Raw genomic sequence first — 17,156 nt, 5'->3', positions numbered from 1 at the left:
ATATGAGAGGATAATATTTTCATAATATTATTTAAAAAGTCGCATATAACATACAAAATAAGTAAAAATTATATAAATAATATATTTTTTAATTTATTTAAAAATTATAAAATTTTAATTTACTAGTTCAATTTTTACTTTTATAATTTTTTTTAAAAATATTGATGGATAGTAATACCCTACTAATACTTTCATAGAATTGATGTTTTTATATTTTTTGGTTATCGATATTTTAAACTTTTAACATAAATATAGCAACAGACACACTAGACCACAGTGAAAGATGACAAGGTAAAGAAGAAAGAAGAAAGCAAGATCAAAATGAACACAAAATTAAAAGATAAGAAAAGATTAACAATAAAAAAAAAAAAAAAAAAAGTTTAATGTGATTAATTAAGAATGACAATAGTTTTTGTGGGTTTTTTCCCCTTGCTTGGTCTGATCGATTTCCTTACTTTTTGTACTTAATTAAGAAGAGAACTCTACTTAGTTGCAATCAATTTGTTTCTGACGTTGATGGTATAGGCTTTCTCTAATGATTACATTATTAACTAAGTACATCACTATAATTAAATTAATAACTAAATAAAATAGGTAAAATATATTACTCCATTAATTAATACTTGCTCCTTCACTTTTATAATATATAGGCTTTTCCTTCTTTTTTTCTTTTTTTTTTTTTTTAATGTAGCTGTTGGACTACTTCATTTACTCTTCCAACAAATTAATTAAATCAGAGTTGAAAGAGTAAGGGAAAAAAAAATCTAAAATTATCGCCAATTTCGTGAAGATTTACTGCTAATTTAGTTATGTATTATGTAAGTCAGAATTTGTCACAGAAACAAAAATGGTGCAAATTAAGAGTATAAAACGGGATACACCATTTGCAAGAAAAGTGATAAATAATAATAATAATGATAATAGTAATTAATTAGCATATTTTCTTAGGCTCAAACTTTTAATACAAAAGTTGGATTTTCACATCTTATCTCAACCTTCGTCTATTAATTACAAAATTTTATATTTCTTCGTTCTTTTCTTTTCGTGTTGTGTTATATATTTAATATTATTATCTTTCAATCCTCATGTTATGATCTTCCTATCTTTCTACTCTCATATTATGTTTAATGTTATCAAACTATCCTCATGTTGGTTTAATGCTATGATTTTTCATTTTTGTATTCACTTAATTTATAATAAAAACTTTATGATTATTCTACAAACCAATTTTAATATTTTATAATTAATTTTTCATTTCTTTAATTTACGTTCACACATCACATATTTTAGAATATAACATTGTGTTAAAAATCAATTATTGATGATTACAGTTGGTCCATTATAGCTTAAATCAACCACAAACTAGATTTTATTAACAATTTTAATCGATTTTGAAATAACGCAATAGTAAATTTAAATTTTGTAAATAATAAAAAACGAAAGGACAAAACAAATAACATCAAGATGATGTATGTTTAGCACTTTCTTTTTAACTTTACTTCTAGTTGTCAATTTATTTCAGTGTTTTCTTCTTCCCAATTTCCCGTGACACATTAAATATATATTAGTCAGTATTTTCTAAAAAATCAATTATTTCAAAACCCACTCAATGTGTGTTAATTAATTAATTATCAATATTATTATTTTGAACCCAATATTATATAATCTATAGTGTTTTTCTCCTGAATGAACACTCTAATAATTACACTGTTCAGAACAATCTTGATTGACCTAAACTAAACATTTCTCTTAATAATAATCATGGTATGGTTATCATGAAAATTCAACAAAATATCACACAGTCTATAGTTTGCGTTTAGTTCTTTTGTATATTATATTTGTTGGATTTGAATATATTTTATAAATAATTTTAAAAAAATGATTATATATGAAAACTTGTCTTAATTTTAACTATTTTACACTCACACATGAAATAAATATTGGTTAATTTTTTAAATTAAGACACCATCTTCACTTGAATGCATTAAATCAAAACTAAAATAGAAAGAATATGGTGTGACCTTTGGCCTCTGAATATTGATGTGTAGTGGGTTTTCAAATGAATATAAGGATTGTACGATTGGATATAAAATTGAATTTTATGTGTTGGATTGGTTGAATTAGGGTTTTTCTGTTTTTCATTTTTCTCTCTGAGTGTTGATATTGTAGTTGTTTGATCTGAAAGAAAAATGAGCGACTGACAAATGCCCATAAATAATAAACTTGTACTGCCCATTTATGCTTTTCATTTCAAATCACTACCTAGGGTTCCCCAATATTATGTACTGTCCAATCCTAAACTAAACTATTTATTTATTCCCATTTTCAACTAATTAAATAACCAATTATATGTTTGATTCTTTCGTTTTGTCATCTTCACTTACTAATCATCCTCTTACTTTAACTTGCAATCTAATCATCAATTTAAATTAGTGTCACGTATCTAATATGCGATGCCCGATATTTATCTTATAAGTTTTGACATATTTATTTATTTGTGTTCCAGTCGAGTCTCTATGCTTACTCATTTTAATTTTTTATTAAGATTTTTATTTTTATTTTTAAAAATAAAACAAATTCATGAAACTAACCACAACCAAAGCTTCATTCATTTGTATCTTTTTTTTAAGATGTTGGAGTTCTAATTATTCTCTAAATAAAGTTATTTCTAGATAAGAAATAACAGATTATAACACATACTTGATCTATACAATTATATACAAAAAAAATACAAAACCTAAAGGCATGTTTATACTTGAATAAATAAACTATACTGCTTGATCTAAAAAAATATTATAATTTAAAAACAAAAAACAAACTAGTAATTCTTAATGTTCTAAGATAAAATCAATAATTCTTGCATTCGCGTACTAAAGAGAACAACTTATAATCCATGTCCTCTTTCAATGAAGTTTTTTTTAAAAAAAAATTTTATATAGATTCATTAGATTTGAATTAATCAAATGCATGTTTTTGTATATATAAACATCTAAATTGAGAGTAAATTTTGACAACAAATTTTATTTAGACATCTATACACTTTTATCATTTTTCTAGTAAATTAATTGGTGCATCTTATTTTATTCACCCCACTTTATTGATAAATAATTGAATTACAAAATTTTATTCGAAAGAATAATGAACATCAAAATAAGCTTAGTTCCATCACCCTTCTATCATAAACATAAATAAGTTTAACTTCTGAATGCATTTATTACAAATTATTGTACTAAAAGTAAAAGAAACGAAAAGGAAAAAAAAGGTTATAAGCTGTCTCCCATCTCCCAGTAAAGATAATTATGCTTCTTCACCCTTTTTCCAACCGAAAAAGACAATTATATTAAAGAACCCAAAACATTTATTGTAATATATTATCTGTAAAAGAATTATTACTCTATTTTATTTTTCTAAAATTTGAAATATTTGAGAAAGCATATTATGTAGCTATTAATTGTGAATAATAATAATAATAATAAAAAAAAAAAACTCAACATAATTGTTACATTCATACTTACTCAAAATTGTAAATATATTAATCAGTTAATACCTTAAAAACAACTTAATACTCGATAAACAAATTAATAATTAAGTTAATAACAAACTTTAATGTTATATATATTTATCATGGATGCTGGTAAATAGTGAAAGACAATTTTAACAATACATGAGTTTAAGTATAATGTACAGTCCTCAAAAAAGGGGCTAATTATCTTGTGTTCTTCTCAAGTAATATGATTTAATTTAATATTTCTGCATAAATATAGTATTTAGTAGAAACAATATATTTTGTGACTCGACACAAGTAACAATGTAAATTCAATAATAACCGATGATACACATTTTTTTATGTCTGATATTTTATATATCTTTCCATGAATTTCTCTTTCAGTATATCTTTCAATAATATTAGTAAGGAACAAAAATATGTTTTTTTTTTTCCTTTTTCCTTGAAAGGAGAAATATGGTGACAAATAGATGTGTTTGGAATTGATATTGGGAGAAATATGAGTTATCATAAAATAATACGAGAAACAAATTACGATTGAATATACTAAAATCATTTATAAATCACATGTTGGTTTCATACCATTTTAAAATAACTTATATAATTTCTGTATTAGTTTTGGATTATTCTCCTAAATTGGGTGTAATTTTAATTTCTTCTTATTTTCTCTTTTGAAATCAAGAGTTATTTTATATGTTTGTTTTTTTAAAATTATTTAATAATTAGTATATAAAAAATAATATATCTAGCTATAAATCGATAGCTATGAAGTTAAGGGATATATATTTCTTAAATTGCTATAATAAGTTTATTTTTTATTTATCAATTTTCATCTATCTTTCCATAAATTAAGTTTATGTAAAATATCCTTATCTATAATATATTTATTAATTTAGTATTTTTTTAACTTTAATTTTTTGAAGTTCTAGCTCTTTCTTCTATCATAGAAGAAAAATACTAAAATAAGTATATTCGTAAAAAAATTTTATTTTTATAAACAAACGACGTCATTTGCTAGTTATATATACATATTGGGCTGAAAGTTTGATGTTATGGAGAAGAAGATAAAATAAATGTTTAGAAGATTACCTAATACTCGATTTTATGCCATTTTTGCATGGTAAGAAGATGATTATATTTTTCCTCCTCAAATTGCATGGACAATGGATTTATGTATAAATGGGACCATACGTATATTTTAAACATTATAAATTAATAAGTACAGTGGACATTAATTTTTTTCTTATATATATATATATATATGTATATATATATATAAAAGAGAAGTATATGTATATTAAGTTTGGTTGGGGTCAGGTTTGTACTATGAATGGGTGAGTGTGTAGTCATATAATTATTTATGATTTTAAGAAATAGAAAAATATTAGAAAGAAAGAAAGGTGGAGGGTTCATTGAATTACTAAAGATAAAATTGGGACTCAATGAATTAAAAAAAAAAAAAAAAAAAATCCCCAACCATATAAGTCGTCGTGTTTGGCGTGCAACTTTTCTTTTGGAAGATGTGTCTCATAGGGTTCCGCACCCCCACCCCCCACCACATATAATATTATATATTTTTTAAATTCATTTTCAAGATATATAATCGAATTTGACAAACCCTAAATACTATTTTTCTTTCTAAAAAATACTTTACTTTTGATTCATTTTTCAGATTGGTATGTATTCAGTGTATAAGTGGTAAACAATTTGAAACCTAACAACGAAATTAAAATTAAATTAAATACTAAACATGTCATTTTTAAAATGATGGGATCCAATAAAAAGTGTACCCAAAAATTGGAAACAAAACATGCAGATATTCTTTTTTTTTAAAAAAAAAAAAAATTGGTTCGAAGGAATTAATATATAGTATATTTTGTTTGCAGCGAATATAGAGTTGGGTAGACGTAGGTGGGGTACATATGATCTATGAATGAAATACTGAATTAGGCTCTTGATTAATAATTTTGGAATTTAGTTTTAATTAATTGTGTGATTTTATTTTTTATGATTAAATTAGGATCCTTTCCTTCCTTCTTCTTCACCTCCAAACGACATTACCTGAAGAGTAGTTTGAGTTGCACGTGCAATGCAACGTGCAATTAGCTTTCCAAAATATTCCCCTACTTACAATTACAATTCCTAATCACCCAATTTTAATCCTTTTATTTTTTCTTTTTCTTTTTTCTTTTTCTCTTTGTTTTATTTTTTTATTCCTCCAGATATTTCTGGAAATATCTAATTATATATTTTCTGGTAAAAAAAAAATCAATTTCCCTTTTCTCCCTCCATGTACATTTCACTATATGATGCACATTTGATTATTTTCTAAAATATTAATTGAGTGTTCAACATTCAACATAAGACCAGTGTTGATATATTTATATATACTTACCTTTGATGGAAATGGAAACAATTTTAATCTATTATTTGTGATATGATTTATTTATTTATTTTGGGTTGGATTTTCCAGTGAAATGCACAGAGCAGTGAATGGGCTGTCCCGGCCCACTATGATTTAAAGCAGGCTGCCGAGTTTATACCTTTAACTCAGCCCAGTTTATTTACGAAGGCTGTTATTTTGGTAGGCCTGGCCCAAATCCCACTTGAGCTAAGCTCTTATTGGTATATTAAATGTTACTCAATTCTTTCTCCATTCAAACTAAATATATTTTTCTAACTGAATTTTATTTTCTCCTCTGTAGTTTTCTATAGATTCTATTTGCCTCACCTCTGTATAAATGGGCGTCTTTGCATTCTCTAAAAAATGGTGAAATATATTAAGGTGGGGATTGTGTTATAATAATTGAATGTAGTACGAAAGTTTGTTTAAATTGTGAAATCAAAGTTAGAGAGAGAGAGAGAGAGAGAGAGAGAGAGAGAGAGTCATATCTGTCTCTCGAGTCCCAATATTTGTTAATGAAACTTGAGAAATTGGAATAAAGAGTAGTATTGAGGTATGATTTGGTTGAGAGATGAGATTTGTTAGAGAGGAAAATGACAAATGTATTTTTTTTTTTTTTTTTTTTAAAAAAAAGTGTTAAGGCCCATTCATATTTATACCCATAAAGAACAGTTTAATGTTTTGGTCTCACATCATAGTCACCAGTTGTTGGGTTGGAGGGAAGCAGCCACTCTGGGCCCTTATCATCCCTTACATGCACCTTCTTCACCACCTTCTTCTCTTCTTCTTCTTTAATAAATCAATCATTCTTTTATTAAGTATTAATTAAAATACCTTTTATGTATAAAAATATATTGCTCTTGCATTTCAACTATGAACTACCTAGCTACATCATCTCCATAGTTACTTATTACCATTAATCATCCAACGATAGAGAAGCCAAGCTTCAAGCGTAATACTGTCTTATATTGATTTTATTTAAGTTTGAATTAATCTTTGATTTGGTTAAAACATACAGAGTTGGAGCCTTTTATCAACGCTTATTCGTACACCACTAGTTAGTTATATGATTCATTAACCCCAGATGAGATCCTTCAAACATGGAGTTTATTTGAATTGAGATCCGTTTATTTTTAATTAAGTAAAGAAACAATTTTAAATCAATAAACTATTGACTCATCGAACTAAACTCAAGAAACATTCAAAATTCATCGATGAATTATAATATATTTTTTTTCTTTTAACTATATATTGTTTTATCGTTTCTTTTTAATATTTGTGAGTGTTCACTATTGAGACTATGTCTTATTTTTTACTTAAAGGTCAACCCATGATGGTTAGGTCATTTTACCATATTAAATTTTATCTTGAATTTAATAAATGTAAAATAGGGATGAAACCATTTAGTTACCTTTTTAATCTAACTCTACTCAATCTAGTAGATTAGTAAGGTTGGGGTTGTCTCATTTTCACGTGTTTGTCGCAGCCAAATTAAAATGCATTGGTAGCATTATGATAGACAAAAGACTTTAAAGAGGAAGGAGTTGTCCATTTTTATTGTCCTTATTATGATTGTTTTATCTTCTAATATTTCTTGATGTAATCAAGTAGACTGATTTAAAAATAATTAGACTTTTGGTTTATCAAACATTGTTTAAAAAAGAACAAAGTTAGATGATTTTTTTTTTTAAAAAAGAAATACTGCCTATATCAATAATGTTTCTAAAATCAACTTTGAAAATAAAAAATAAAAACATTGTCCTAAATGAAAAATCCATACTCATAGAGCTATTTATTTTGATAATATTTTAAATAATAAGCTTAAATTCCAATCTCCACACTCATCTGCCAACTGATCTATTCTTTTAGGATATTATGATAAAAATACCTATAAATAGTATTTGAATGCCCAAAAAGGTTCCATTAATTATTCAACTGCACATTTCTTTTAAAGAAGTAAAATCTATTCAAATCAAAATCTTTCCATTGTACTATATATACATATATTAATATTAATAGTGACATGAAATTCCTATTTCGAATCATATAGATAGGGCAAATGGATCGTAATTAAAATAAAAGGGAGAGATTTGAAATTACGACTATGAACACTATTATGAACACTATGACAATTAAATTATATTCATGTTGAAAGATGTGGTACTTTTTTATTAACTTTTGAAATGTAGTGTAGCTAGCTTATATTCCATTTTTTATTATAGCACTTTTTTTTTTTTTTACTCACAAGAAGAAAAGAATGTTAGTATATTATAAAGAAGTAATGAGACCATTGTTAGTTAATAAATATAGAAGAATGCAACATTAGAGATATAAGATAGGAAGAGTGTAAAAGTTTGATTATAATGTTGAAATTAAAATAAGAGAGCAACATATATATTTAGGCATGTGATGGTGTATTAATTTATAGGTGATGGTAGACAAATATTTTTGTCATTAAATGGATGCCGACAATTGATCCAATACGGTAATAATGAAAAAAGGACAAAAAATGAAGATGGAACCCATAAAACATATGTAAACTAAAGACTAAACTATCAAAAGTGGAAATTATTAAATCAACCTAACCACCAATCACCTTCAATGCCCTTCAATAAGCAATTCTCTCCCTCTTCCATCGTCCTTCTCCTTTCTTCAATCATTCGCAATTTTGAAAGGATAGGCTACCTATGATAGTAGTGCTCAAAAGTGATAGGAAGTTTAATTGAAGGTAAACCAAACATTATAATATAATAATTGGTTTATTGGAATACAAATGGATGTGCATATAATTTAGCTTAAAATTGAAGCCAAGAAGCGGTTTTGGTATTTGCTTCGGTTGGAGTTGAAAGTGGAAAGTTGAGCGACCAGACCCAATTAGGAATACAAAGGGAAGAGTGAGGTTATTTTGGTAATTTCGTCTTCTAGGAGGTGGTTATTTGTATTTGCCTAATGCTTATACTGAATGAGTGATTGATTCCCTTCCCCTGTCTTCGTCGTTACTGTTCTATTTCTCCTTCCCCCCACCCCTTCTATAAGCTTAAAGCTCAAAACCGAACCTACACCGACACTCCAAATCTCAATTATCATTATTCCACATTTCATTTTCCCTCACAGATCTCTCACTTTTCTGTTTCATGGCGGAGCCAATGGCTGTGGTCGGTTTCGATGCCAATGCGCCGTTGACGCCACAGCAGCAACCGCCACAGCAGCTGCTTCTTCAACAACCACCTCAGGCTTTGCTTGAGCGCCTCAAGGATTACGGCCAGGAGGATGTTTTTGCTCTTTGGGATGAGCTCTCCCATGAAGAGCGGGACCTTCTTGTCAAAGATATTGAGGTCTACTTCCGCTATCTCTCCTTCTCAATTCACCTCCTGCTCGATCCTTCAATTCTCCGATGGATCGCTTACTGCTTTTAATTGCATTTCATGCATTTTACTTAGTTCGGAGCAGAGTGTGTGAAACTTCTCTGGTTTTCAGAATTTCTAATTTCTCGTCGTTTCTCCTTCTCTGCAACTATACAAGCTGATTTGGCTTAGGCTTTGATTGTTTCTATTCCTGCACGATGCGGGAAATTAGTTGTCTTTTTCTTGAGATAATCACCGCCGATGCACAAAGCGTGAGTGTTACATGATTGTTGTTGCTCTTTTTCAGAGTTTGGATCTTTCCAGAGTAGATCGAATTATTCGATGTTCGCTTCGTTCTCAAGGTTGGTATCTTCCTCTTGTCTCTTCTTTTTAATTAATTCTTTTTGAATTTAGTAGTATTGCGGTTGCACTGTAGGGCTACCTGCGGCTGCAATTGAACCCGTACCAGAGAGTTGCGTGTCGACGCTGGAGGAGCGAACCCTTGACGAAAGAGAGAGATGGTGGAAGACGGGGTTGAAGGCCATCTCAGATGGAAAGTTGGCTGTTTTGCTTTTATCTGGTGGTCAGGTATAGTTCTCCAATGTTTTAACTTTTTGGCAAAACTTGATTCGATTGTTCGGCATTGGTTCCCTTTACTTTGTGTCGACCTTTATACTCCACTATAAAGCATTATCAATCTTATTTAATGATGCATCTTAAGCGATCCTTCTCTTTTTGGGCAGATCCTTCCCTCCCCTTCACCTTTTTAATTGTTGCTATTCGCTTTTAAATAATTGATTGATCTAGATAATTATAATTACCATATGGGGAAGTGCATATGCAAAAATTGTTGAGCAGTAGCCTGCCAACTGGGATTTCCACTTGACACTTATCACAATGAAACAATTCACCTCGCTGCAGCTCCTTTGTGGAAGATGCTAAATTCCTAGACGTAAGACATAAAAAGGAAAAGAAAAGGTGGGAGGGGGGGGGGGGGGGGTACCAAGTATAAATTATTATTATTTTTTAATATCATGAAGTCTAGGGCACGACTACTTTACTTCATTGTCTAATTAAAGGATATAACATGACGTAGGCGAAACAACTAAGGAGTCCATTGCTTAAGGACCTATCTCGTGCTAGTACCTGAGTTGAGTAGTCAACATGAATATTTGTGACAATGACTTCTACCCCTGCTATTACTACTACTACTAGATCGTTACTTGCATTAGTCACACAAATAAATAAATGAATACATGCCTTTTCAGCTGGGTTATATCATCTAGTTTGGAAATACTTCCAGTAGGAATTAGACATATACGATTTCAGGAGAAAGGTGGAGTATATACATCAATAGTTTTCCTTACTCTCTCTTTTTTACTTCTCTGACTTTAAATTATGAGCACTGGTGGAAGAAGGGGTGTTCTCTCTTAACTGAGTTATTAAAAAAATTGAAGGCATTGGCCTTTCTTCTGAGTATTCAGAATACATTGGAAAAAAATTTATTGTGTCAAATGTAGATGTTATAAAGAATCTGATTTCTTAGTCAATTAATTACTTTTAAGATGAGAACACTTAATTCTTATTTCCTTTAAAAAGAAGATATTCTTGCAATGACTTTAATCTTTGGTTTACTCTTATGGAAAACATTTCTTGGATTTTTCCCCCTATGACAGAAACATTTCTTAGACGTTCCCCCTATGACAGAAATGCTTGCCCCTGAATGTGGATCTATTGGATTTTTCTTTGCCTTTCACTCTTTCATAATTCTTTCCTATCAGCTAGCTAGTGAAGTACCTCTTAGCTTAGGAAAGCGGGTTATAGAAAGCCAGTTTCAAAGCGGGCTGATGGACAGTTTGAAAGTTTCCCAAGGAAGGAATATTTCAAAGAGCAGGAGTGACTTACCTATACTCTTAATAATGTTCACTAGTGGTGAGGTTGAACAGATGGAAAAACTAACAATTTCACCAAAGTGAGGGGTCTAAATGTAGCAATGAATCTTATAGATATACTGAGAAAAGGATCCAACAAAGCTGCCTGAGAAATCTTCTGGTTTATTTTTTTTAACTTTCAGCTAATGCATAGCTAGCGCTATAGCTTTAGTTTACTTTTTCATGAGTGGATGCTCGATTACTTCTTTTTTTTTTACTTGCCTTCTGTTGAATTGAAATGCAGGGAACTCGGCTGGGCAGTTCTGATCCTAAAGGATGTTTCAGTAAGTAAAATCATATTCGCTAACTAATAGAACAATTACTGGGTTCTCCATGGAGACGTCATATAAATCGATTTGCATGTAGAATTGATGTTTTACGCATCTATTTATTTACTTTTGTATTAATTGTTCCTTCTACTTGCCGACTCTCATAATTATAACAAGCTTCATAATGTTTTTAAGTGGATATTGGATTCTAGAATCCAATAGTTGATGGCTTAAATGAAGTACTATTCAATCAATAGACGTGTGTCTGCTCATGGGGCCATGTCCATGTTTTGTATCATCCTAAATCCATTTTGTAAATTCGCCATTAACTATTTACTTCTGGTTCTATCCATCTAGTATTGTCTTAGCAAGTTGTTTCCCAGTCTGTGTACTGGTTTATTTCGGGAGAGTGTAAATGTACAATAATGACATAAGTGTATCTAAACCAATCAGTATAGAGTTTGAAAAAATGACATGCGTAAAAAATATCATATGCTGCATGCCTGGAGTAGTAGGTCAAGTAATGAAATAGAAAAATTGCCATGATTGCACTTACGGTAAGAACTAAAATGGAAGTCATATTCTCTGGTCCTCAGCTGACATACACCGTGTTTCTTGAAAGATTTGCTACTGTAATGTTTTCTATGGCAGTGACGTCTGAATATTTCAAACTACTTGCGGTACAAGGAAGATTAATGACTTAAATCTCTCTCCCCTCTCTCATACACATTAATTGAATTCTTATTCTTTATAATTTTATTTTACATTGAAGGGAGGAGGAAAGTTTATAGTTATCTTTGTTTATGTGTTTATACATCGATACAGTCTAGTATTTTAATTTTTTTTTTAATATCCCTTATTGTTAGATATTGGACTTCCATCGGGGAAATCCCTTTTCCAACTTCAAGCTGAGAGAATTTTGCGCGTTCAAAGATTAGCTGCTCAAGCTGCAACTGATAGTAAGTTTTCACTTTTCTTTGTACATTTTTTCTTTTCCTTTGTCCCTCAAGGTCGGGACCTCATGTTTGTCCTCAACTTTTGCTAGAAAACAAGGGACTTAGGGGTTAATTCCAAGTATTTGGAGACTTTATATGAATTTAGATTATGATGGATGTTAATGATAGTTATTGACATGCATTATTAATCTCAGATTCTATCAGTTCTGCTCCAATTCATTGGTATGTGATGACCAGCCCATTTACCGATGAGGCCACTCGCAATTTTTTTGAAAGTCAGAAATATTTCGGTTTGGAGGCTAATCAAGTTATAATCCTTTAGATGCTTGTACCTTTTCTCTTTATTCTCTTCGTGCTCTAGCACTCACTTTCACCATGTCTGAATTGCAGGTCACCTTCTTTCAGCAGGGCACCATTCCTTGTATATCCAAGGATGGTAGATTTGTGATGGAGACACCATACAGGGTATAGCTTCAATTTTTTCCCCACATGAATTTATAGATCTCCATTTATTCACACCATATCTTTCACGCACCTTCCTTCTACAGTTCTACATTTCCCTCAACACGTCCCATATGTGTGTTACTCTTCTGGAATATATTTTATTTATTGAGGAAGGAACTAAATGAATGAACACTGATTTTTCTTGAATAAAGGAAGTGGTGCTGGAGATTGTTTAAAATATTTAGCCTGGAATTTTTACGATCCCATTACTGGCTTACTGCACAAGTCATGTCATGTTGTGTTGGATGAGGAAGTCTTTCTCTATTTCAAATATTGTCATTGGTATGGACTATTTATAATCTTTTAGTTCTTATTTTGTATTTGACGAACTAAAGGGAAGGGAAGAATCTTATGAAAAGTATTTGTTAGAAGTCATGGATATAGCGCCAATGGTATATAGTGGATGAATACTGGATTGATATCAATAAATTGGGGGCTATCTCCTTGGGATCCTAATGATATGCTGATTTTAATGTTATCGAACTCCATGTCTCTGTGTCACGCTTTAATTCTCTAATTCCATATAAAACCATGAATGTAAAAGTTCAAATTTTTAAAAGCTAGGTATCTAAGGCTCCAGATGGGAATGGAGGAGTATATGCAGGTAAACTGGTTACCAAGCTGTTGGCTGCTTCTAACTCTATTTTCATCCTCTTACGTGGATCTGTTGATTGTTGATCAGCTTTAAGATCCTCACACTTATTAGAAGATATGTCAGCAAGAGGGATTAAATATATAGACTGCTATGGAGTAGACAATGCATTAGTGAGTTCTTATCTGTTGAATTTTCTTTCTGCTGGCTGGATAAGTGATTTTGCATAATTATTGAATCTTTCAAAATTTTGCATCTTGATTATAGGTTCGCGTGGCTGATCCAACATTCTTGGGTTATTTCATTGATAAAGGTGTATCTGCAGCAGCCAAAGTTGTTCGCAAGGTAATTAATCTTATGGTTTATTATGCACGGAAAGAGATTAATTGTCGAAATTTTCTTTGATTATAATCTTTGCTCTAAGTTATGTCTTAGTCTTATTATGCATATGAGAAGAAATTAAATATCTTAGTCTCTTCTCAATTTATGAATGAAAAGTTATGTTTCCCTTTTTTTTTTAAGAAAAAAATCTTTGCTCTAAGAAGCCTCTTGTCTAAATTAAAATCTATGTTCACTAGTTTTGTAGATCTCTAATAAATAATGCTGGCTTCAATATTTCCTTTTAGATATTGTTGTACTCTAGAAAATGGAATTTCTTTTGGAAATAGATAAAATGTAGAGACTAAAATTGTTATTCTTGCGATGTAAAAGATGCACCGCAACGAATGCCTGCCAAATAAGATGGATTCTTTGCCATTCTTTCTGATCTTAGGTTCTTGCACTTTTTCAAGTAGTAGATTGTATTTTTTTATTTATTTTGATTCATATGGTTTCAGGCATATCCCCAAGAGAAGGTTGGCGTATTTGTCCGACGAGGTAAAGGGGGTCCGCTCACTGTGGTTGAGTACAGTGAATTGGATCCGTCACTGGCTTCTGCTATCAATCAAGTAACTGGGCGCCTCCGTTTCTGTTGGAGTAATGTAATGTCTCACCCTCTACTTTTTTCTGGAATAGTACTTTTAACATATATAACTTTTTTGGTATCTAGCCAATTATTTACAAGTGCAGGTTTTGAGGTTATCTTTGCATGGACAAAAACTAATTCTTAAAACCTCACGTACCTGAACTCTCTTCCCCTCCCTATAAACACAAATACGGATTTTGAATCAACAGAACATGTAAACATTTTCAGTCATCACCTACTTCTGACTGATCTGTAACATCCGAACTCCTATTCCTTACACTCTTTCATTTATACTCGTCTTAATAGAAGGTGTGTCAAATTATCTCCTTATAGCAATTACACGTTATTATAAATTTTATACATTAATTTCTTTCGTACCGAAGACTAAACATCCTTAGATGGAGCAAAATCTTTAAGCCTCTTTGAGACTTGCATTCAATACTACTAACTTATTGTGCTTTGAAACTTGAAATATCAACTATATGAAATTTAAATGTGTTCAAATTTTCTTACATGTTCAGGTGTGTTTACACATGTTTACACTGGATTTTCTAAACCAAGTAGCAAATGGTCTTGAAAAGGACAGCATGTTAGTTTCTCTCCCCTTCTCTTCCCCTCCCCAGTTTTATAAGGTTCCAATTATTCATTTGATGATTCTCCATCCTTGTGGTTATGATAATCTAGTAAGAACATATTTTTGTCCTTGTTAGTGATTTTAACTAGTATTCATTTTAGGAACTGATTGAATGCTCAATGAATGATTAGGATTAGATTGTAGAATAGTATTCTATCCTAGTTTTGATTGCTAAGCTTGATTAATGAAGATAAACAAGGATCCACAATTATGGTAGAATGAATGAAATATTTCTGTTTCAGACTTGGTGTACATTGGACATTGGTTTATTTTTTAATATGAAAAAGCTTCTTCAATCTAGTATGGAGTTAATTAAATACTGAACTCAGGCTCAGACTTATTTGTTATTCTTGTGGTTCTACTTTACGATATTCACATTTTTATTAACTACATATTCAGCCTCTGAACTCGAGCTTTTCAAATAAATTTGAAGACTTATCTTGTTAATTTTTCCCCGATTAGGCACTATAGTTTTTATGTGAAGTAATGCAACTTGAAATTCTTGGGTTCTTATCATAAAACATCAATACCTTTTTTGTTCCACACCATGGATTTGAAATTACACCAATGTCTTGACCGAAGATTTGGAGGTACCTACCCTTCGTTAGTTTAAACTATCCCTCGGACATTTAACTGTCATGGATTGGCCAGTACTGTAGTTGAAGAGACAGAATGCAATGTAAATTCAAATGCTTCTAAGAGGTAATGTGTTCAAATCATAGTGGCAACCTATTTAGGATGCCAAGCGTTCTTTCGGTTTCTTGTCATCAGATGTACAGGTGGTTAACTGTTTATACCATGGAATTAGTTGAGGCACATAAAATCACTCCCGCAATTATTTATACACTGAACTCACAAATGACCTCGATCATTTGTGGCTTACAATGCCAGGCCATCTCCAAGTGTTGGCATAGATTCTATAGTTCATATATATCATAAAGAGCTTCGCTCATTTGCTGCTTCTTATAACTGCAGCTACCATCTGGCGGAGAAAAAAATTCCTTCCATTCATGGTCAAACGATGGGACTAAAAATGGAGCAGTTCATATTCGATGCATTTCCCTATGCTCCTTCTACTGCATTATTTGAGGTGAAAGCGTCTCTGTTTCCTCTCTTGTGTACATTCTTTTGAACTTTTTTAGGAAGATTCTTATCACCTTACTTTAGAGTATTGAGGTTAATTTTTGTATCTTTAACTAGATCTTACGAGAAGAAGAGTTCGCACCCGTGAAAAATGCCAATGGGTCAAATTTTGACACTCCAGATAGTGCTAGACTTCTTGTTCTCCGACTTCATGCTCGGTGGGTGGTTGCAGCTGGAGGATTCTTAACACATTCAGTGCCCTTATATGCAACTGGTATATTTATCCATACTTTGAATTATAGATACAGCATCTTTTCTTGGACACTTGAAAGAAATTGATGTTTAGTAGATACAAAAATATTGATCATTTGATGACGGGGTTCTGATATAATATATGTTTGATGTTGAAACGTAGGGGTGGAGGTATCACCACTTTGTTCGTATGCTGGAGAAAATCTAGAAGCCATATGCCGTGGAAGGACATTCCACGCACCTTGTGAAATTTCTTTCTAGTACGAGTCAACCTTTCAAATTTTTATTTGTGAGTCATCGGCTTTATTATTTTAGAGTTAGCATCGAAAATGAGGTTCGTATTTCGTTTTACATTTGTGAGATATAGTGTGCATTATTTATTGCTTTGTGACATCCAATAAGTGTTTCTTCCGTTGTGTTAATATTATATTTCCCTAAAGACCATCTAAATTTGTGTGTGGTTTTACTTTTTAGTCACCATTCTTCTAATTACTATCACTTCACCCGATACTCCAAATGTACGTAATTAACACTCATATGGTACCATATTTATAGCCATTGGAAATGACACTGTGATTTTTGCTTCAACGACTCAGTTCCACCCATATTTCTCTCACCGTCGTCAAACTAGAATTTGTCTAAACAAATCGACAACCCTAATTTCATTGTTGTATTTTATTATCTTAATGAAGTGCCTTCGTATTCCTCACTGAGTCTA

The 17,156-nt window shown here is 30.8% G+C and overlaps 1 protein-coding gene across 1 annotated transcript; it reads left to right on the top strand.

The window, feature by feature from the left end:
• The first annotated feature begins 8,862 nt into the window (after positions 1–8,862).
• LOC103484264 (UDP-N-acetylglucosamine diphosphorylase 2-like) lies at positions 8,863–16,915 on the top strand. The gene is made up of 15 exons (XM_008441253.3): positions 8,863–9,244; positions 9,561–9,615; positions 9,690–9,841; positions 11,429–11,468; positions 12,320–12,412; positions 12,604–12,716; positions 12,800–12,874; positions 13,478–13,517; positions 13,596–13,678; positions 13,773–13,850; positions 14,342–14,485; positions 14,991–15,058; positions 16,079–16,193; positions 16,304–16,460; positions 16,602–16,915. The coding sequence occupies exons 1-15, from the start codon at positions 9,044–9,046 to the stop codon at positions 16,697–16,699; spliced, it is 1,512 nt and encodes a 503-aa protein (XP_008439475.1). The 5' UTR covers positions 8,863–9,043; the 3' UTR covers positions 16,700–16,915.
• The last annotated feature ends 241 nt before the right edge of the window (positions 16,916–17,156 follow it).

This window comes from Cucumis melo, chromosome 8 (genome assembly GCF_025177605.1).
Source record: "Cucumis melo cultivar AY chromosome 8, USDA_Cmelo_AY_1.0, whole genome shotgun sequence".
Taxonomy (NCBI): domain Eukaryota; kingdom Viridiplantae; phylum Streptophyta; class Magnoliopsida; order Cucurbitales; family Cucurbitaceae; genus Cucumis; species Cucumis melo.
Note: the sequence above shows the minus strand (reverse complement) of the source record. Positions and strands in the feature narration are given on the sequence as shown.